General features: G+C 36.6%; 1 protein-coding gene across 1 annotated transcript; it reads left to right on the top strand.

Annotated features, from left to right (window-relative positions):
- Nucleotides 1–697: 697 nt before the first annotated feature.
- On the top strand, nucleotides 698–20,590 carry LOC139719707 (neuronal acetylcholine receptor subunit alpha-6-like). Its single transcript, XM_071631102.1, has 8 exons — nucleotides 698–1,118; nucleotides 12,043–12,194; nucleotides 12,718–12,762; nucleotides 13,627–13,736; nucleotides 14,456–14,636; nucleotides 15,230–15,587; nucleotides 18,909–19,107; nucleotides 20,305–20,590. Exons 1-8 carry the CDS (start codon nucleotides 698–700, stop codon nucleotides 20,588–20,590), a joined length of 1,752 nt encoding a protein of 583 aa, XP_071487203.1.
- The last annotated feature ends 3,403 nt before the right edge of the window (nucleotides 20,591–23,993 follow it).

The following is a 23,993-nucleotide window of genomic DNA, read 5'->3' on the forward strand; positions in this document are numbered from 1 at the left end:
TGATTTTACGATAAGCGTCACTTGCGAAGCGTCCAACATCGCCGGGTCATCAACAAACATGTCAGTAATTTTTATCAATCACGCCAACAGGTCTACTGTTTCTGACTGCAAATACAATACAGCTATCATGTCAGACACTAACAAAAACCTGAGGCTTCAATTAGAAAACAATCAGCAATCCAGAGTCCTCAAATGTTACATCATAATCGATGCTCTCAAGGACGCCGTTTTTCGTTGGTACCACAATGGTCGTATAATCAGAGAAAATCGAGGGGAACATGAATTTTTGCAGCTGCAGGATGGACCAAAGCTACTGGTTGCTCAAGATGTTATGGAAATAATAGATAATGGCATTTTGACATGCGAAATCATCACTCCATTGTATGAAAGAGTTTCGTGCAGGTTTCTTGATACTTTAGGGCCAGCAGGAGGTGACCCATGTGCAAATTCCTCCGCAGAATGCACCATCGATGAGTACATAGAAAGAGCGCCATCACCGATAGACTCTCATGTGATAACCACACTAATTTCTACCAGGGGAGTCACTGGCGGGAATTCAATGGGCTCATGGGACCTGTACTGGATGATTATTATATCTGTCTTAGTAGGATTTGCGTTAGTTGTCTGCGCTGTAATTGTCTGTTTTGTCTCACGAAGGCTTGCCCATCGTTCGGATGGTCAACAACGTTCAATAGAAATGACACAAGTCTTACCAAAGTCGCCTCTTTGCATGATTAACAATGGTTCCCAAGGCGACGCGGGGACCGATCCTGTTTACGAGATTCCGCAACAGAGTTCTGTTGATTTTAGTAGTGGACCTGGACTGGCTTCGTGCAGTCTCCCTCAGCCACCGCTTCCCTTCAATGACAGAGGGGGCCTGAAGATGGGAACACATTCCTTTCAGGAACATGCTTATGATACGTCCAGCATCCCTTTTCAGAATTATGAGAATGAAAAAAATACATCCGAGGACGCCAGGCAGTATGCAAATCATCGAGTTATTCAGTCTACCAAAGGAAACAAGAGCAGTTCATACGTCATGTCTAAGCTAGCAAAGGGGGATACATTCGATGCTGTGTATGATGACGCCATCGAGTCTTCACCAGCCTCCTCGTGCGGCGGGCTTCAGCATACATATTATATCTAAATGGTGTCATTAAGCAACGACAGAAGTATTATGTGGTTGAACACACACACACACACACACACACATACAAACGGATAATCTAATCAATGGCAGTGTGCTCTCGTTATAACGAACATGGTCCGGTTGCATCGAAATAAAATTCAGGCCGCAACATTATTTGCTACATTTTTCTATTCTTTATCGTTGTTACGTTATGACGAAATTTCGACATAACGCAGCAGAGCTGCAGGTCCCGAGGACTTCGTTATATCGAGAGTCCACTGTACTCAACACTTAGTCAACATAATTATTCTTATTCTCAGCTTACATTGTTGACTACATAGATCAGTGCCTATCGTATAGGAAATTTATAATACGTTTACCTAAACACAGGCGATGACAATGGGGGAGGAAAGAAAGGATGTTTAATTTTCCTGCTTCTTATCTTACCCTGTAGTAAAGAGGTCTGGGATTGTGTGGCTCTTGTAGGAGTCTGCATTAAAGATGTTTTGGTTATGTTTTACATTAAAAAGTTCATACATGTTTACTGATTCATTTAGATATCATCAATTTCAAGAGAGAAAATTATTCCAAAATAAAATTACTGCTGTCTTAAGGTTCTTAAGGTTTCTTTATTTATGATATGTATATGTATGTGTATATCTCATAACAGATTGTGTTTACATTTCTGCACTCTTGAAAGTGCTCTGAGCTTTGTGGGAAAAGCCTATTGATAATCACGTGAGATGTAGTGCAATACATTGTAAAAGTTGTACATACACGCTTTAAAAATCCTGATTTTAAACTTCCCCATTAAGGAAGTGAAAGGCAACTTATGTGGGAAAGCATCACAATGGAGAAGATGATATCGTGTATGCGAAAGTCTCCTCATCAAAGAGAGCGAAAGCGATTTTATGAGGGTGATTTCATGTCTTGATGAGAATACGACGTAAGTGCATAATTATCTTAGAACAATAAAGAGAAGAGGAGCATTTTACCATGACCTTTAGACAATGTTGGAGTTCATGTCTATGGGACATTAATTAGACAGGTTTTCTTGCATTTCGTAGTTTAGAAATCATAGTTTTAAAACAAATACCATGAATATTAGGGAAATCACCTGTTATGAGCAAGATAAATCTGCAAATAGCAAATAAATTGTCAAGCAGCCAGGTTAATGCAGCAGTGCTTTTGTTACAAGCAATGAAAATCACATTGGATCGTGTAACTAATAGGTACGATTATATAGTGCAAGTGCCATGAATTCTTTTCGTTCATCCTTCCTTCTCCTTCTCCTTCCGAAGGAAGTCACTTCAAACCGGCAAACTTAATTGCAGTGCAACAAGTGCCAGAGCAAGTTTTTGGCCTTCTGTTTGTGGGATTCATCATTTCGCCTTATTTCTCATTATCGCCGCACCAAAAAAAGAAAAAAGAAAAGAAGAGTTGTACTCCTTGCAATCACATGATATTTTCAATTTGTTTTTTGTGTGCGTGATGGTGCAGGAATATATTTCTATCAAATCGATTAAACTATTTACATTAAAGAGATGAACATCACGTTTAATGAGGTCATTTTGAATGAAAACGTGATCCAATTTTCATGTTATTTCAAAAGGAAATTGCATTCCGTATCTCATATTTGTTTAGACATCATAAACTATACTTTATCAAGTCCATGTTAATCTAAATGAAAGAGTTGTTATTGTCATTATTATGAATGATGGCACATCAGCTTTTTTTTTTATTAAGATGAAAGGCGTAGTGTAAGTTATCACAGTCAAGTTATACCCTAGATGTGGATGCAGTCATGCCGTCAATCCCTCGTTTGAGGCGAGTCCCCAACTGGAGTTCCCCAAAGTGGGGTGCGTATATTTGTCGTTTGGGAGTTGGGAGTCGAAGTACTTGTCCATTGCAAATAAACTTTCTGCTCAGACGTGACAAACCTGGAGGCCAAGCCAGGGTTTGATGACTCCAGCAGCTGTCGTATTACGTAAGAGCATGATAAGGATATCTGCCTGTGGCAGACCATTCAAAGTGAACTCAATTTTCTCTATCCTTTCTAAAGTTTTCAATTTTATATTCTATTGAGAAATTCTATGGTCATCCATTTTACATTTCGAACGAAAAAAATTGACCAGTAAATAACGAAAATACATGAATAAGAAGGAGAGCATTGCCAGTTTGCCGGTGCTATTTGGCAGTGAGTTACAACGGGGAGGTGAGACTACCTCCCGGGTTACAATCAGCCTGCTGAGAAAGAGAGAGAGAGGGAGAGAGAGAGAGAGAGAGGGGGGGGGGGGGAGAGAGATGGGGAGGGAGAAGGGGAGAGACAAAATGGAATGACAATAGTTCCAGTCACTGCAGTACAAGCATGCTCTGTCTGCATACGCTGAATGTCTACACTCACACACACACACGTACACACACACACACGCACCATGGAGCTACATAGCCCATGCCAAAACCAAAACAATCTCCTCCTCTCGCGGTGCCCCCCCCCCCCCTCCTGTGGTGCTGTGGGGATGACTGATGCTTAGATTAGGCCAGGGTCAAGAAACAGGTGTTTGATATCTTTGATTTTAAGTCATTGATTGCCAAGATATGCACTGGCATATTTACGGGGGTGTAGCCTCTTCAAACGAGAGATTTGCGTCATGGTTTTGAGTTTACACGAAAAGGGCTGTACGGGAACGTCTATAATATATTATGCATTCGTATCTAGTATGTTCCTAAAAAAAGCTATTGACCGAGATATCGCATCTTACGCGGTTTCTCTTTGTTCTTCTTTTATTTCTTGTGCTTTCATTGGTGGTTCCTTTTGTACCCTTCGAAAATGTCATTTCCATCGACGTACACTATGCCAGTGTTTGCAGAATAATATAGAAATCTATAACTGTACGTCGTGTTGGTGTATGTTCAAGGATGGTACCCAATGAAGGAAACACTTATGAAGATACCCTGACTGAATAAAACTTTAAGAGAGCTAAAGATTATCAATTTGTTGTGTGCGTTCCAGGAATTGTATCATTTACTTTAATGCCGATGATTTTGGGATCTGATTTCACTTCATTTAATCGAAATTTCGTTGTAACGGGAGTGCACTGTACTTCTTGTCGAACAGAAAGTGTCATGGTAGTTTGTGCTCACCACACACTGAGCTTCCCTGCTGAAAAAAAAAACAAAACAAAACACAGCGTCCACAGTGTGAGAAACACAGTGTGAACACATTGTGAACACACTATGAAATCTCTTCATGCTGTTAAATTCGAGCGTTTTAACAGTGTGAACACATTGTGAATCATCAATTCACAGTGTGACACGTACTGAACATTACCATGTGAACACTATCTGAAAACCAAATCACAGTGTGAAATTATCTCCACATTGTTAAATTCGAGCGTTTTCACATAGTCGACTATGTGAACACACTGTGGGACACTGTGTTCTTTGTTCTGTGTTCCAGTAGGGTTGCTACAACATTTCTCAATCTTGAAAGGCAACACAAGTCGTTGAAAGCGGAGTATGACAGAAAATGTGCCTCTGAAATGAACTTCTCCTGTCTCAGTTAGTTTTTTTCTCTGGTTATTTGTTTTGTTATGTTGGTCTATAGTACGACATTATGTTATCAATACAGTGCACTCTCGTTTAAACGAACATGGAAATGATGCAATTTTGAATAAAACGAAGTAAAATTCTGGTACCCAAACTGCATTAGTTATCATCTTCATTTTTAATTTGTTCGGCTATAACGAAATTTCCATTTAACCAACGGATAATATTTCACTAGACGCGATGTAAAGTAAAAAGCAGGTACATAAATCACTGAAAGGGCACCATCATGTCCCTACAGACAACCCACCAACCTAGTCCCTATAGGACATGCACATGATCTGACATAAGAACGGGTGTGCTTGTATCATTCTAAATATTCCCCTTGAAGTTTTGCCAATTAGTAGATATTTAGGTGTATTGAAGAAAATCATTCTTCGTGTCATCGATATCGAGAAATTCGGAAGATGTCAAAATATCTTTGTGAACGAATACAGGCAGCGCATAAATTAGAACCTATACTTTATACAAATCTCTATAATGACCAAACCATGAATACAATGAGATTATTATTATCAATAACTATGATGGGGAGATATTTATAAATCTTATTTTCTTACTTATCTAATAATCATCACAATCACATCATTGATGTGTGCTCTTTGTAAATTTATAGATAGATATATACATACATACATACATACATACATGCATACACACACACACACACATTTTCAAAGGGAGAAAAGATCACATGTTGTATAGCCTGCAATTACACCAATCTGCGAAAAGTTGCATTCCTTTGAATGCTGCAATCGAAAAACAATGCAAGACATTCTATAACGATAAACAATTAACGACAAAAAGCCAACTTCATGGAGGTAGGATTATTGGACCATTAAAAGAAACGTGAAAAACAGTGCAATAATGCTATTATTGCGTTGAGCAGTCATTATGCAGTGGACAAGATAAATTTGACACCGAAAAAATACATAAGTAGCGCATAAGAGCTAACGATCTTTAATGTTTGTACATTGACAAAGACATCATTCACGTATTGCATTCACATCCTACTCAACACCTGCCCCACCCCACCCCCCCCCCCCTAAAAAAACAGAACAAAAAAAAAACCAAGAAAAGAAAACGAGCTACCTCCCAAGAAGTATATGACTGGACTTAGGCATATATTCAAAATTAATTCATCCAGAGGCAAACAAAGGGATGATTCTGCATAACCCTTCATTACTGAGTGTCAGGCGGCTATAAAGTCAAACTGAATACAGAAGAGCGACACCTCTGTATGTCATTCTGCTAACTGAGTGTGTGGTTGCGATAAGGGCTGCAAAATAACTGATGATGGCGAGAGAGTGTATGAAATGAGGATTCCACACCACAACAGAGAGCTTAGAAAATGATTGTCGCATGAAACAAGTCTACGCGGATGTGTTTTGTATTCATTGTGGTTAATGACGACAACTTTTGGATATATTCATCAAGCTTCAACCGTTCAAGCTTATAATGGTACAATAGATAAAAGGAAGACCTGAAACGTACCAGTTCAAGTTAACAAAAATTGAGAAAATAAAGCTGATTTTTCTCTCCGACATCGCGATGGGAGAATTTCAACTCATGCATTTATATCTACTGGCGGTAATGTCTAGCATCACATATTCAAATGGTAAGTGAGATATGTTTTTCGTGATTGATGCGTATATTTCATTGTCATTGTATGTCTGTCTCACACTAAATAAGACCTGTTTTTTCGTTGCGAATAAAGTCACTGTAATAATTTCGCTTTTCGTTATGGCATAATGTAATAAGAACCGTAAAGTGTAGTTATCTCCTCAAAAATTCGCTAAATTGTAATCCTTAACGCCTTTGATAAGTATAAAATATGAATACTGTACCTCTTTTTATGGCACATTTATAACTACATAATGCACATTTTTATATGAATATATACAATATGAATACGTGTAAAGTTACGTACTAATGCATTTGTATTGTAATGCGTATGTTTATCATGAAATTATACACATAACCCGTTATAAGCCTTCCTCTTAATATTAAAGCATATTGGGTTTCGTATGAACATGAGATTTCACTTTTTTTGGCATCAAATACTCACATTATATTTTGAGAAGTTCACCTGAAGTTTTGTCCTTTTGTTCCTGTTTTATATAATTTTTGTATAATGTGTATTGTATTACACATGTATTTTTTCACTGTTTCATTATGGGAATACTTATTGTAAAGCGCATAATAGAGACTTTACTGTACCATGCCCTTCATAAGCAGAACATAATATTATATAATTATTTTCAAGTGTTTTCATTCCAACTTTCAAATAAATATGTTGGCTTATTGTCTTTTGATTCGCTTTGCTCTCCAGCAGAAAAAGTGGTTGCCCTGTGTCAGAATGTCTCGGTAGATAGATCCTGTGTCCCGTGCTTTTTGAAAATCGTTGTCAATAAACGTGCCTTACACTTGGTAAAAGTGTGATAGGGGCTGCAAATCTTCAACAAATGTTCAGATATACATGAAATGGAAATAATTAGGACACACACACACACACACACACACACACACAACCAAATACCGTCTATCTCTTCAAGAGTATAGACAGAGAAAAGAAAAAGATTATGTAGTAAAACTATTATTCATTTAAGCGTGAAAGCTGAAGTGGCTCAAGTTAATACTTCATGAAAATCATAGTCCAAGATGATTATGTGTGATCCGTCATCACTACGAGGTGGGAAATTAAGCTGCAAAATAACGATGACCTGGGGGAAAAAAGAGAATAATAAACAAATATTTAAATTTATTAAAAAATAAGTAAACAAACAAATATTTCTGTGAATATCTTCACTCCCTTAATTCTGAATAGTCTGTTATAGGTCTTCCTTGCCGCTGTTACTAACGGCATATTTGAAATTGACCAATAAATAAATGTGATTTTAAAAATACCTATGATAACTCCTTTAATCTTGATTATCTGATAACTGTTGAAATAATGTTGGATTATATATATATATATATATATCCATTCGACTTGTCAGGGGATAAAAGACGTTATCGGTGTATTTCTCTCCATTGCTGTGCGTGTCAATGTATAGGATAGATGTGTGTAATTAGGCTCTATGCATAATGCAGTTGACTCATATTTTGATAGCCGATGATTCTTTTGCGTGATTACTCTCGCGACGCCGAGATGAAATCGTTACTGGGTGAATTCCGCCCAAACAACTGACACACTGCAAACACATCTAATGCAAAAGGCACGTCCCATGTCACGCATCAACCCTGAATCCAATACTGTTGGGACACGCATGTTTAAATCCCCTGATAAGCATAATGTCGACTTAATAATAATCAGTCCTTTTTAGAATCGCATTGAGAAAAGTCCTATAGAGCAATTTTTATTTGTTTTTAAATGACAGCGAGCAACTCGTACTCGAATTTTGAATATTTTGAATATTAAATCGAGGGGGACAGTTGTGTTCAGTAGTATATAACTGGCCTGTTTCCATTCCTTGGGGAATCACTGTCTATCAATCATCGGACTTCGTCAGATTCACTATATATCAGATATATTGTGGTTGCACCGAACATAATCATTATCATTTTGCCAGTTTAATCCAGATAGATGGTTCCAAGGAAGCGCGCACGCACACACACAGAGACACACACGGACACACACACAAACAAACACACCAGTCTATGCACTTGTTCCTATTGACAGGATTTATAATAGAAGAAGTGCTGTCATCCAAGGTCAGGTACTACAGGGATTGATATTGATAATATAGTTTGAAACCTTTTCCAATCTATCATCAATCACGAAGATCGCACTGTTGTCTCCCTATGCTGAGGCCGTCTTTATAAATGCATTTCTCCGCCTTTCATTACCGAATTAACGCACCTGCGAAATGATAAACCTCATTTCTTTTCCTGATTGACGCATCTTAGGAAAAGGAACTTTCGAAATAACGAACTGTGAAAAATTTTACACACAAAGGTCCCATCTTCCATTGGCATCTGTCTACATGTAAAACACAACACTACCCACCTGCCCAACTTGCCCGAAGCATGCTTTGGAATAGAAATCGCTTTCCGCGAAATAGCTAGAATACAAATTTAAACATCGACCGGAATTTCTGCTTTTCCTATCTCTTTAGGCGACTTTCCTCCCATCTTTGTTTTCAACGTCTGTTTTAGCCGGGAAGCGATTACAGGGCGTCATCAACTATGTTAGCCCAGTCAGTCGTAAGACTAATTATAGCTGGCATTCTAGCCCGAAAGGAAAGGAAGCACAAATGGGCTGGTAGATAATATGAAGCTATGTTGCATCTCTCGTTTAATTTGCGCGGAGATAATTGTACCGAGGTGTATATGAACACTCCTTGCACAGGGGTTAATCGATCCGAAGCTATTTGGCGTGGACTTTGGAAATGGGCAGCTAATAAGGGAGTCAATCGTCTGGTCAATCATTTGTGTCATCTTAACGACGGGTGGGACGAAAGCACTTTATCCTATTATTTGTGACCATCTCTTCCTGTGCTAATTACTCAGGGTTTTCGTGATAGAAAGAGAATGAGAGAGGAGAGACTGTCGCTTATCACTATGGAAGGAATAATGATGGATCGCTGCATTACTTTGTATAATATTCTCAGCCATGGTTATGTGCCTATACATAGTAAAAGTAAGAAGGGAATTCCACGGGTGATTACCAAGCCTACTTCACGTGAAGATAAGCTTAGAAATATGATATGTATTCTTGAAAGTAGAAAGTAGCAAGAAGAAAAACATCAACTGAAATTAGATTTAATAACATGCGTGATGTATGAATAGTTCATGTCCCGTTCGTCACAGAAACATGTTAATTCAAATCAATTTCAATTCAATTCAATTCTATTTCCATTTCCATTGAATAAACAGAAAAAAATGTATATGCAATACATTTACAGAACATATTTGTAACAATTTCAAAGAAAACGTACAAGTGGTCACGAGTAACAACAGAATTTCCTTTCTAAGGTATATACATATACCTAATACAAAGATTAGAATGGAAATGGAGGGTCCCACTAAAAAGCAAAGCTTGTAGGGTACGGGACCCTCGAAAAATACGTACACAAAATCAAAGAAACCAATGTCAACTGACATGAAATTAACTTAGGAAGGAAAAAAAAGAAAAAAAAAGAAAGAAAAAGAATAAAAGGGGGAAATGAGACTATGGTACAACACACGCCATCGTGGACACAAGCATACTGTACTTCATGATGGAAATGCAATAATAAAACAATAAAACGCTCCCTGGTTTGATATTGTGATTGATTGGGTGCATATGCCGGTATAAATGCATAGGAACGGATATAGAAAAGAGAAAGAGAATAGACTCACTGTTGTCTGGTACAATAAAAGAAATATCTGAGGTAAACTTATGTTAGACAGATTGTTTTCCTTAAAAGATGATTTCTGTGTGATATCTTAATACTTGTAAAAAAAAACACACACACAAAACAAACGACTTGATTGAGACAATGAAACCGAACCTAATTTGGTTGTATATCATAAGGTTTCAACAGAAATAATTTTTATTTGTTCTTAAAAGAATTCAAAGTTTGTGCTGTTATTATGTCGTTGGGAAGTGAGTTCCAATACTTTGGCCCCTCGTAGATGAAGGTTTGCTGAGCCAGCAAAGTCCTATAAAAATGGCAAATGAAATTCGTTGGATTGCCTTGTAGGATAATTTTGAACAGATTGATTTTTTGAAAACATTGATTCAAATATATATGGAAGATTATTGTTATTGTAATTATACATAAATTGTCCTAAATTAAACAAATACAAATCTTTAATTTTAAATATTTTATTTTCAAAAAATAACGGATCAGTATGAGACAAATATGCAGTGTGACATATAATACGCAGTAACTTCTTTTGTAGCAGAAGTAATTTATTCAAAAGAGTTTGATATGTATTTCCCCATACAAGAATACCGTAATTTAAATAAGGCAATATGAGGGATGAATATAATGTAAGCAGGGACGACAAAGGAAGACAAAATTTAATCTTGTTGATTATACCAATATTTCGTGAAATAATCTTACATATACTATCAATATGAAATTTCCATGAAAGCTTATAATCAACTGTTATTCCCAGAAATTTGATATAAGAAACATTTTCCAGTGGTGTGCCATCAAAAATAATATCATCAGGTAGTGCCTCAATGGAATTTGCTGAAAAGCATATATTTTGTTTTTTGAAGATTGAGAGATAATTTTAGCAAATTTTGAGAGATAATGTTAGCAAAGTATATTTCATCCTTTCAAATTTGCTTATAATTTAGACACACACACACACACACACACACATACTCACACACACACACACAAAGATGGAAATGCGTTTAGATATATACTGTACATACATACATACAACATACATACTTACATACATCATAATTATGATATTGCATAGCAACAGGTCGCAAATTTTCTTCTTTTTTTTTTAAGAAACCTGACGTAGAGCTTTGTATAAATGTCATGATTTTGCTCAGTATCTGTCTAATTTTGATATCAATTTGTCACAGTTGCTCTCATTTGAAGAAAAAAAGTTTCCCTTTGTCCTCTTTTGGAAATGATCAAAAGAGTGACAATGACCAACATTTTCTTTTCTGCAGTTATTGTTTTCGCTTTTGTAAGATTTGTGTCTTTAACAGTTTATTGAAATGATATTGACCTTATTTCTTCACACTTTTCGCAATCTATGATATCCAAATATCTTATATGCAACTATAATTATGTATGTCTGCAAACAACTAAATAATGAACACACACACAAACACACACACACACACACACACACACACACACAGCTTAACTAATTTTGACCCAACTTCATAGAAACCGAGTAAGGAAGTTTGTCTACCATTAATTGGGCACATTATCAATATAATGATTATACAAACTTCATTTTGATTCTAACCGTAAAAGTGTGTGTGTTCTGAAAACCATTCATGATAAAGAACAGACAGTCAGATGTACAGTTACAGATTGCATACGCGTCGATCTGTGGTTACAATGAATTCGTTATTCCGAAGGTTTGTTAATCTGAACGTCTACCGAACCAGAAAAAAAAAAGTTGTACCTCCCTAGTTCTGGTAGTACGCACTTTCTCATTCATTTTCGGATGTGTAGAATAACAACTTAACAAATGTTCGGATTTAAGAACATTTTGTTATCCTGAATTTGGGCGTTTCCGCAAAACGAGCCTTAGGCATAACAAACCTTATTTCATTCTCTGATTAACGAACCTTCGGAATAATGAATCTCATCATTCCGAACTATCTCCCGAAACAGTCACGGCTCTTCACGAGACAAATTTCACGGAGAGTATCATCGTCTCGCACCTCCTGGAGAATTATGGTCCCCGGCAGGTCCGCCCGGTTGCGAACGTAAGCAGGGTCATCGACATCTCCTTTCGGCTGCTTCCGGTGGATCTTATCAACTTCGTAAGTTCCTTCTTTTTCACCCGCTTTTCTTTTTATAATCTGCATCCTCTGACGTGTGTTCATTCCCTTTTCAATTTGTTTATTTACATTCTAATTTATCAATTCATTTTTTTTCCCGCATGGCAGCATGGTTGTATAGCAAAATGTCTTACTTTTCATTCATGTCATCGGGTTTGGAGTTTGTTGTTTCTTGGGTCCTGTTTTCAAGACTACGTTATCCTGCTTTTCTTTTCGTCTTTTTTTAGGGGGGTATTTTTAGTGGTATTACACGTAGAATCAACGTGTATAAACCATTTCAATTACGTATAGAATGTTATAAGCTGTTATAAGCTGTTGCGAATTGCAGTTGGATCAAACTGTCACCATGCGCAGGCTCGAGGGTAAAAGTGCATTTACAATGTTTACGACAGCGTCGTTGTCAATCGAGAAAACAACATCTCGCGAAAATGCCTGTGAACTCCTCATTCGCGAATATATCAACAGCTTATACAGTTCACCACTCATTTTGTTCCCCCTTCTCCAGGATGAATTCAATCAGATGTTGAAACTTTCGGCGTATGTCCGCATGGTAAATATTCAATATCGTTCATAATCATATTTAGCACCTCCACTTCAGGTATTATATTTCTATGTATGAGATATCGGCATTTCGCTTTCGTTAGTATTGCAATTTGATTCCACGGCAATTTCGGAAAAAGGTAAAAAAAAACAAAAACGCTTAAGATAAAGTGTCAGATGGAAACTGCATGAGATGAACATTTAGATAATGTAACCATTTTTTTTTTCTTAGCAACAGTTTTAAATTCTCCAAATTAAAACATTACTTTCATAGAAGAGTGGAATGAAAAGGTATGATCCCCTCAAATGAGTGACAGGATGTCTTCTTCAGAATTTGACGTTAACAGAAAATGCATGCCTTAATGTCGTTGTTTTGTGATTCCCATGGTATAAGAAATCATAGGTGCCTGTTGAGACTTCAAAGATCTGAATTTTGACATTGACTTAGGTTAAGATTATTGCTATTCTTAATCATTTCTTCATTGTATTATGCCTTGTAATTATGAATAAGGCTATCTGTAAATTTATTCTATCATGGGTATAACAGGATCGAACATCTATAGGCAAAATGAAGCAATTTAGAAACATGCTCACATAGTGTTCTCTATGATCACAGAAATAACCTGACCAGACCTAACATCTAACATAGAAACTTGCGTTAATAGTTGATTTCTGGACCATGCATCTGCGAGAAAACCCCAACCATAATAATGAGTTTCAAATAGACCTGTTCTCTCCAACGCAATGTTCATTATATGAAATTCAGTCGTACATCATGTCGGAAAGGAGTGGATATATTCATGCACTGATTGACTATACAATTGACAAAATAGCATTATTTCTATTCCTTTTATTCCGTGATCATTGATGTCAGACATGGACTGATGAGAAGATGGTGTGGGACCCCGACGATTACGATGGCGTCGATATCGTTACCGTTTTCCAAGACGATGTTTGGCTACCAGATATTACATTGTATGAAAAGTAAGCACAAACACAACAATGACAATGACACTGGTATTATGAACAAACGTATACCCTTCATCCAGCTTTTGCCAGCCATTCTTTCTTCCTTCCTTATGGTTCCTTCTATCCAATAACCCATACCTGGCAAGTGCACGAGTTCCATCAATAGATACGAATCTATTTCCCTATAGTTATGCATGTACGCACTATATTTTGACAGAATGAACTTGAGTTATGTTCTATTTTACATAATTATATTTATCATTAATTTATTTATGATGCAGATATATAGTTACAGCTGTGCGTATTTCTATGATGGTATATAACACTCTTTACATTTTCTCCCTACCTCTGTGTCATTCCCTATCGTTCGTCAGTTAAATCTTTATTACTTCCTAACACATAGTGCCACCTACGGCCTCTGCTCTCTTTTGTAGGTGAGGTCGGCGCCATTATAACCTCATTAGCAGTAATATTCCACGTTCGAGAAAAGTCAGTTTCATTAACGCTTCAATCACAAACCCGAACCACGCCTTAATTTCATTTCATTCACTTCTTTCATAGCGGGCTTTTTAACCAACCATCAATAGCAATAGCATCGCTTAGACACGTTAGGTGTATTGTGAAGCAGGCGTCGGCATGCTAACGCCATCTTCTAAATACATTAAAATGACATAGACATGGATAGAATTAAATGCTAACATATATAGTATTTCATATCAAATCGTGCCGTACAGCGTCGTCAAGGATTTCATCAGCATCGGAAAGACATTCATCCTGGTTTCGAGTGATGGCTTAATGGACTGGTATTTTCCTGCCGTCATGACTACCTCCTGTCCAATAGACATCACTTACTTTCCCTATGATCAGCAGGTGTGCAGTATGACGATTAGCCCGTGGACGCTAACCAGTAAAATGGTAGGCTGCTATCGATGACTCTTTTCCAACAATGATAATGGTAATGAGGCGTCCTAGTTTTCTCTCGTCACGACCTCGCGCTAGTAAATGCAGGCAGAAATTGACCTCTGAAATGCTTTCATATCTACCTCCATGGCTTTACGGTGATAACTTAAACCTCACGCAATCACGATTTTTCATTGATACCTCTAGATAACATTTTGATAGTTTGCCACTTCACTTGTTTACAACATGTACATTGTATATACGGGTGCTTTTTTACAATAACAATCCTTGATCAATTTCCATGCACAAACGACGAGCTCTCATGGTTTGGGTTGGTGGCGGATTTAGGGAATTTTACACAAACATAATTACAGCATCTGAATAATTATGTATACAATGTACATGTATCTACATTAGGTTAAAACTATTGCGTGAATAAAACGTAGCAATAGCATTAACATGTGTTCAGTCGAAATAGTAAGAATGACATAAAAATGTATATCGTATATATATATATCTTGCGGAAAAGACATGCGTTCAGATGTCTGTTGTCGCTGTCTGTTCGTCCTTTGTGCTTTCTTTTGCTTTTTGCTACCTTCCCGCTGCAGGTAAATTTTCGACTCTCTACCGAAGCCGACGCAGAAGTAGATCTTTTCCGGCGGAATGGCGTCTGGGTTTTGTCCAGGAGCGCCCCAGAGAACAATTTAATCGAATCATGTTGCTATGATGTGGCTTGGACGGCGGTCATGTATAAGATGTACATCACCAGGGAGTCAGGCTTTTACACGAGGACAGTGGTGGTACCTGCCTTCTTACTGACTGTCTTGATGGCACTGGTCTGTTGGTTGCACCCGGCTTCCGGTGAGAAGGTCACCCTGGCGGTCAGTAACCTCCTTGCGCTGATTCTCTTCCAGCAGCTCGTGTCTGACCGGATGCCACCAAGTGGACAGACAGCTTCAATCATGGGTAAGAGCGCAATTCATTCAAGGACCGCCCTTGAAATATCCACATGATCGCAAATCTTATGAGAAAATACAAAAATCAAGCCTGCATCATGCTAATTTTATCTAATAAACAAGAGAGGGCAGATTCCTAACGAAATAATATGCCCTGGATATGATTCGGATCCATGTGTTCTCTTCTTTCAAATGTGTTGTCTTCTTTTTTATATTCATATTCTCAAAATCAATTTCAGAATTGCACATGGTTAACCGTTTTGTGTTCGTGGCATCCGATGCAGTACAATCTCATCACACGTCATGTCATCTCTCCTTCTATCTATCATATCTATCTATCATATCTATCTATCCATCTATCTATCTATCTATCTATCATATCTATCTATCTATCTATCTATCTATCTATCATATCTATCTATCATATCTATCTATCCATCTATCTATCTATCTATCTATCATATCTATCTATCTATCTATCTATCTATCTATCATATCTATCTATCTATCTATCTATTCTATCTATCTATCTATCTATCTATCTATCTATCATATCTATCTATCTATCTATCTATCTATCTATCTATCATATCTATCTATCATTCTATCATATCTATCTATCTATATATCTATCTATCTATCTATCATATCTATCTATCTATCTATCTATCTATCTATCTATCTATCATATCTATCTATCTATCTATCATATCTATCTATCTATCTATCTATCTATCTATCTATCATATCTATCTATCTATCTATCTATTCTATCTATCTATCATATCTATCTATCTATCTATCTATCTATCTATCTATCATATCTATCTATCTATCTATCTATCTATCTATCATATCTATCTATCTATCTATCTATCTATCATATCTATCTATCATATCTATCTATCTATCTATCTATCTATCATATCTATCTATCATATCTATCTATCATATCTATCTATCCATCCATCTATCTATCTATCTATCTATCCATCTATCTATCTACATATCTATCTATCCATCCATCTATCTATCTATCTATCTATCCATCTATCTATCTACATATCTATCTATCTATCCATCCATCCATCTATCCATCTTTCTACCTTCCTATCTATCTATCTATCATATCTATCTATCTATCCATCTATCTATCTTTCTATTTATCTATCTACCTATCTATCTCTATCTATTTATCTCTTTATTGATATCTTTATGTTTTTAAAAGATAGTCTGTGGTATTCCACGTGTTTACGGAAGATGACTGATCTTTTGAATACTGTCGGGTTGATCATAATCATGCTAACCTGACACATGAAAACTCGACGAATCGTCACCATTTACAGGACATGCAATGACTTCATGCTTGTATGTGAACTTCACTTTAGCAAGTTTAGGTCAGTTCTTTCAAAGAGTAAAAACGAACAAACAAAGAGACACAGAGAGACATTGTCATACGTGTACGTTATCATCATGCATCGTCATGATATCCACTATCCCGCAGTACATTGTGGCTGCTGTAATTTGCATGACCAGTATTAGGTCTATTTAAGCCTTATTTTGTGAAAATTTTGATTTGATTTATCGGTTTCTGTATCATCATTGTACATACACATTCATGTACAAACATAAATATAAGTTGTTCACAGAGTATTTTCTTCTACATTGTCTTTGCACAATGTACAGCAAAACGTACAACAAAATATACAACAATGAATAATACAGAGGGGCTACAGCATAAGCGTGGCTTGATTTGCTTGCAGCCCTCGTACAGACATACTATTGTAATCGGAAGGAGAATAGAAGGGAGGGATGACTTGCATAGAGAAAGGATAGTTGAAAGGAGAAAGGGAAAGGAGAGGTCTATCTGCTTTGACTAAAGGTTTATACAAAGTAAAATCACCTGTATCACTGATTAGCAAGGCATGACAAAATATTTTCTCACCGAGGTACAGGTGAACAGTTGATACAGGTCATGGTCGGTTACATAATTACATAATAAATTAAATCCGTCGATATTTCTGCGAAAGAATTTCCTGTATATTACATTAACAATGACAATGGAATTACTGATATCCAGAAAGCAACAATGTTTTTACATTCCGGACGATTTTCATGATTTCGCATCATGTAGTACATAAATCAATAGCTCCATGTATAGATTCGTGGAATTTGATGTGGTCCTTGAGCAGAGAAACCAATAAATTGAAAATCTTAAACAAATTACACTGAACAGTGTCGATGACATCAGAGCCTCATATATTTCAGAAATGTAGCAGTGCAATTCCATTACAATACCACTTGCTCAACAAGTTCACCTGTGAAGAACCTATGCATGCCTTCTTCTCTTGTTCTGCTTCCTTGAGCCCCAACTCATGCATTCTTATGGTGAGGCTGCTATGTCATCATCCTTGTTCATTGCAATTTGTTATAAATGTTGAAAACATTCTCATTCCTCATCCCAATCACTATAAATTCTGAAACTCTGTGCTCAGTTTAACTGATTTATAGTTTTTCAAATGTAAAAGTCTGAAAATCATCCGGAGGTCTCCTTTAAGGGACTGTACAGTACTGGTTTAGGTGGGGATTCAGGTTTTGAACATTCCTAAGTGAGATACTGAGAAACCTCTTATGAAATATGAAAGAGCATGTGATTTTAAGAAGGATTCAACGTTTATTTGATGAAAATTGGTTTTCAAATGGCTAAGATATCAAAAAAAAAGTGATAATAATAAAAGACTACAGGCCGCGCCTTTTATTAGAATCTCTTTGTTTCACCTTGTTTTTTTATATCTCAGCCATTTCAAAACCGATTTTCATCAAACAAACTTTTGATACCCCTTAGAATTGCATATTCTTTGACATCTCATAGAGTGGTTTCTGAATATCTCGCAAAACGTTAAAAGCTAAATCCTCACCTCGACCAGAACTGTACACGACCTTTAAACTTCGAATTTCAGAAGGAAGAGAATTCCAAACATCGGGTTCGGTGTGTCTGACAGATTTCAGAGCCATCACTGTTTTGGGATTATATAAATGATTATAATTATAAATGAGAAAAGATTAGATTACTACGGTCATAGTTAGTGGTACCTTAACCGCTCCCTATAGGAACCTGGTGGCCTTTGTATTAAGTGTATGGGCATTTCAGAATTCAGTATTTAATGGGTAAACTGTTCTTTTTTTCAGTTTTTTGCAGCTAGCCTTTCCATGCAAGACCATTACTCACTTCTTTGCTGACACCAATAACGATTCCTACCACAGCTAGCCACAGGTCCTATATCACTCAAAAAAAAAATAAATACAGATTCCTGACTTGTTTTCTCCAAAGTGAATTTTTTCATCGTGATGATTGGCCTAAGCTGCACGGAGGTCATCTCAGCTATCCTGGTCCTTAGGGTGTATCACGCCGGAGGAGGCCGAAGGCTCCCCGACTGGGTTCTACAGGTGATGCTTTCTCGTCTCATTACCCCTCTCTACTCCGGTGGTAATTCGGATAACATCATCTTGATGGAGCACGAACGATACAAGTGAGGAATTCAAAGCTTTTGATGGAATCATACATTTGGAAGACTGTTGTATCAGCAACAGAAAAAGAACCCAAGATTCTACACTCTTTGCAAGACTTTTTATGATCACAACCTTTGCTGAACCGTGAAAAGAACACGGTTTCACACAGTGTGTTCACAGTGTGTTCACAGTGTGTTCATGGTCGACTATGTGAAAACGCTCGAATTTAACAGTGTGAAGATGATTTCACACTGTGGTGTGGTTTTCACAGAGTGTTCACATGTAGTAATTTTTTGTTTCACATTGTGAATTGACGAATCACATTGTGTTCGCAATGATAAAACGCTCGAATTTAACAGTGTGAAGAGATTTCACACTGTGGTTCTCACACTGTGGTTCTCACACTGTGGTTCTCACACTGTGGTTGTCACACTGTGAGACACTGTGTTCTTTCCAGCAGGGAATGCCGTCGACAAGATGATTTTTTAAACAATGGAGTAAAATTGGAAGATATTTGATAGTATCAGTGTAATTGAAAGTTATCTAATATTTAAGATCTCTGAAGAGCGGTAACTGCCACTTTTACCATGCAATGTAGAACCTATATGCAAATTCTGATACGTTTATAGCCACCCCTTCCCCCTTTAAAGTTGTAATTCCAATATTAATTGATGTATTTATGCAAATGGCATTCAATTCATTGGATTCTTTCCTTACATAAACGTGGATTTCTTAAATACAAAATTACTTCGAGATACTTGTAAGGAGAATGTAATAATTTGAAGAGCTAGAATCAGTGTAATCGTGGTTTCTATTTCTGCGTACTGTCTTCATAGAATGTTTTAACAAAGCGGTGTAGAATTTGTAATCAAACCTACACAAACCTCGAAAATGTGTGAAATACAACAAAGGTATACACGCAAATGGAGACAGATTTTAGAGGAACCAAATAATAAGAGTGTGTACGATTACCATCATTTATGAATTGTATTACTTGCTTCCCATACGAAACCAGTTATAATAAATAAACTATCATTGCCTGTCGCATTGTATTTGCCAATGCACTTGCACACGACGAATCTACCGACAGAAGAGATAAGCAGGTAGAATAGGTAATGGTCATGCAATTTCCTGTTGTATGTATATCGAGAATATAAAGATAAAAATATATACTTGCGAGTCAATTTTTTTATCCACAATATAATATTATTCTACAGGTTGGAAAAATCGGAATCCGCAAAAGGCAGCACCCCTCCCAAAGACGTCCCCGGTCGACAAGATAGCGTAAATAATCACGAAGATCCGAATGGCACTGCAGTACCAGGAGAAACATATGGCGCCACCACGAAGAACCGCCGGAGGGCCGATGACCCGGAAGTGATAGCTCGGACGTGGCAGGAAGCTGCAATCATTTGCGACAAACTTTTTTTCATGCTCATCATTTTTGCCACGATCATTGCCTGGGTGTATGTTCTCGTCAGCTTCCTGGTCAGGACTGGTTGATGGCACAGGCCATGGTAAAAGTCCATTCTTAAACATTGATATTCATACTGGAGTAATTATCGTTGGCCAAGACATTTTAATTTTCACACCCATTCATTTTAGGACCTGAAGTTTTACAAGCTACCTTTTCTGTAGATCGCGACATATTTCTGTTTAACTTCTTACAGACACCTTTATACCATAACATACGATCATTAACATTTGTGTTCTGTACGTTCTATATTATGTAATGTGCAATCAAAAAGAATGCTTGTATACATTTTATGTTCTTATTGGTTGTATCAATGTCAAAGAATTTGTTATCGTTTAAGTGAAATGGAAATAAACTAAACTAAATGTACACCTATGTGAATTGCTGATGATCTTAAATCTTGGTTTCCCTTGTGGTGAGGTAGCTGCCATTTCAACGGGAGAGGTCTTGCCAGACACACTTACTGTAGTCTGAGCATCTGTTGTACTTGTAAAGTTTAATAAAATTAGATGTAATGTAGGTATTCGCATTCTATACATAATCACATAAGGGTCTTCACTGTGTTTTCATACATGTACCTTATTATGTTAAGATGTGTGTGTATATTTATACATTAATACTTGTAGTTCTATTTCATATATCCATTTTCAAGTTCAGTCTGTATAAATCATGAGGTGAACAATTATCTTTATTCCTTCCAGAAGGACACATGAGAAAATTCGAGGAATAATTTTTCTCCTTTGATAACATGGGGCTAAAGCTTGATTATTTTTATCAGCCGGATCGCGTGTTTAATATAAAGACTGAAAATTAAAGCACCACTGAATATATTCCAGCAAGATCGGCTCACGTGTAATAATTCTGTATCTAGTATTATGTTGTATAATAATGATAATAATAATGATAATAATGATAATAATAATAATAATAATAATAATAATAATGATGATGATAATAATAATAATAATAATGAAATAATAATAATAGTAATTGACAGTGCATATATAACGCATAACACATAGTGATAATGTCCCTACGCGCTCATACACATGTATTTTCATGTATACACATGAAAATATCTTTCTAGAATATATGCACCTCTCTTACACCTTGATCACTGTTTTTGTTTTGAATTTCACTCTAGTTCTAGCTCATACACGATTGCTCTTAATGTACATTGCTTCTTGTGTCAACTTCCATATGAGTCTGTTGTCTACATCGGATGCATGCACGTACGAAGACAATGAAATTAATCTGAGTTCAAGTGCTTTGCAATATTATGATTATGTGTATTCAACCTTGTGCTATTCTTCACTTATTTGTTCTATTACGTCTGATGGAAATGTTGAAATAAACCAAATTATATTCAATGTGACACATTCTTGCATGGATCGTGTTGTGTTTATATTCCAAGAATTTCCTTTTGATGAAGTAGTTACTTCTACATTGGTATTAATTTCAATGGCTCGCACTGCCCTACTTGGAGGCAGCGAATTTCACGACAAAGTTGTCAAGGCTTTTTATTGGTATCCACAGATCATTATATTTGTGACAGTTTAAGCCTTTTTTATCATAGAAAAAAGAATAGCGGCTAGATTTATGAATGGAATAATTTCACGTTGTTGCAAAATTTGCAGGCTGGAACGACTGCTAACGATTATTGGTAAGATGATATATTTGACATTTAGCCGGATTATGACATGACATTCCCAGTATTGGGACGGCGTATAACTCAATGATATTGCCATTTCACACCCATTGAAGTAAATGCCAAGCTATGTTAATTGTGAGACATGGGCTTTTAATATGAGGGCCAATCTAAGCGTATAATCACAATGTATTACGAACGTATACAACAAGCCCTCCCACCAGAGCGAATCTCCTTGGGAACCACATTGATTGAAATGTTGGTTGATCCTACAACCTGACACGCTCACTCCACCTCAATCTTCCGTAGATTAATCTATCCGTCAGTCAGTGCTACAGCTCCGGTATGCTATGATTATCTAACGTCTTAAACATCCGTGTATCTCATTCATGGAGTACTGAGAAATACAACATCAGACAAGATAAAAAGGTCTGAAAATACTTTACAAAGGCACCATTGTTAGTAAATATTAATAGTCCATACTTTATATTCATGTACGTAAAATAAAGAAAGTGCAATAAAAATGAAGACCTGAATATAAAAACGACCCAAGTCCAATTTTTGGCCAAATTCAGTTTGACATGGGAAATTGTAGCTTATGCATGGACTCATCTTGTGTATAATTTAATGATAAATCCTAATTACCCCTGGAAGTGCCTGAAATGAATGAGTTAAATCTTATATTAATGTAAGAGTGAAGGACTTGGGTCATTCTTACATTCATATTATAGCGCCCTCTCTCATCCTTCTCTCATCTCTATAGCAGAATATCATGTATATGAATCAAAGAACGACCCAAGTACATATGATTCAAAGAACGACCCAAGTCCATCACACAAAATGGCCTCTCCACAATTAATGTAAATGTTAATTGTCATAATAATATATGTTGTAATTTGTATATATACAATGTTGCCTTCCCATCACAGTTAAATAGAATATCATTGCACAAATAAAAAAAGATATGAAGTTTTTTTAAATTTACTCAAAATGGTCTTCCATGGACTTGGGTCGTTCTTATATTCAGATACTCAAATTTTTCATGTATGACACAAGAATCTACGAACCACTGTTTATATTGTACTTCTGCGTGTGTGTGTGTGTGTGTGTGTTGATGTGTGTGTGTGTGTCTGTCTGTCTGTGTCTGTGTTTTTATCTGTTTTAAAGTTGATCAAACATTGCTGATTATACATCATTTGTACATTCAAGACATTATGTTCTTGTCATTTGAAATTATAGAAATCAATTAAAAAAGATTATTGAAAAACAAAAACGTGTGTGTGCGTGTGTGTGTGTGTGTGCGTGCGTTTTAAATGTGCTATACAGTGGTAGTAGAACATTATGATAATCATCTAGATTGACCACAGTGACTAACAATTCAAATACGTATATGAAGCAATATTCCCAAAAGGTGGATGCTCAGTCACATTTCTATTTAATTTAGATTGGACACCACAAAATACCCCTGTAGTGACGGCTCCCAAAATTTGCGATTCCTATATCCCTGCCTTTCGTTTATCATCTGTGGATGGGGCTTTTAACAGATCAATTTTGCTTTACTACTATAATTGCACTCCCCATTTGTGCCATTAGAGCATTTTAGCACCTTTTTAATTGCGCCTCACGAACTGCGTAAATACCCCATTTTAATGACATCATGCCTAGTCTTTGAACCAGTCCCTAAATAAAAAGCCGAAATGTTGAGGAATTGCACTTTACGTACGGGCCACTTTTTCACAAAGTGAAAACATGCAGTTTAATGGTCATAAGTCATGCAGTTTGTT

This window comes from Diadema antillarum, unplaced genomic scaffold (genome assembly GCF_040938485.1).
Source record: "Diadema antillarum isolate AM-2024a unplaced genomic scaffold, OU_Dant_1.0 scf00000114, whole genome shotgun sequence".
NCBI classification, from domain to species: domain Eukaryota; kingdom Metazoa; phylum Echinodermata; class Echinoidea; order Diadematoida; family Diadematidae; genus Diadema; species Diadema antillarum.

Bases quoted from the DNA above. Each gene is read 5' to 3' on its own strand.
- LOC139719707 (XM_071631102.1), top strand. From the start codon at position 698: ATGACACAAGTCTTACCAAAGTCGCCTCTTTGCATGATTAACAATGGT. The intron at 12,763-13,626 runs GTAAATATTCAA...CATTGATGTCAG, and splicing joins TTTCGGCGTATGTCCGCATG to ACATGGACTGATGAGAAGAT. The intron at 14,637-15,229 runs GTAGGCTGCTAT...TTCCCGCTGCAG, and splicing joins GGACGCTAACCAGTAAAATG to GTAAATTTTCGACTCTCTAC.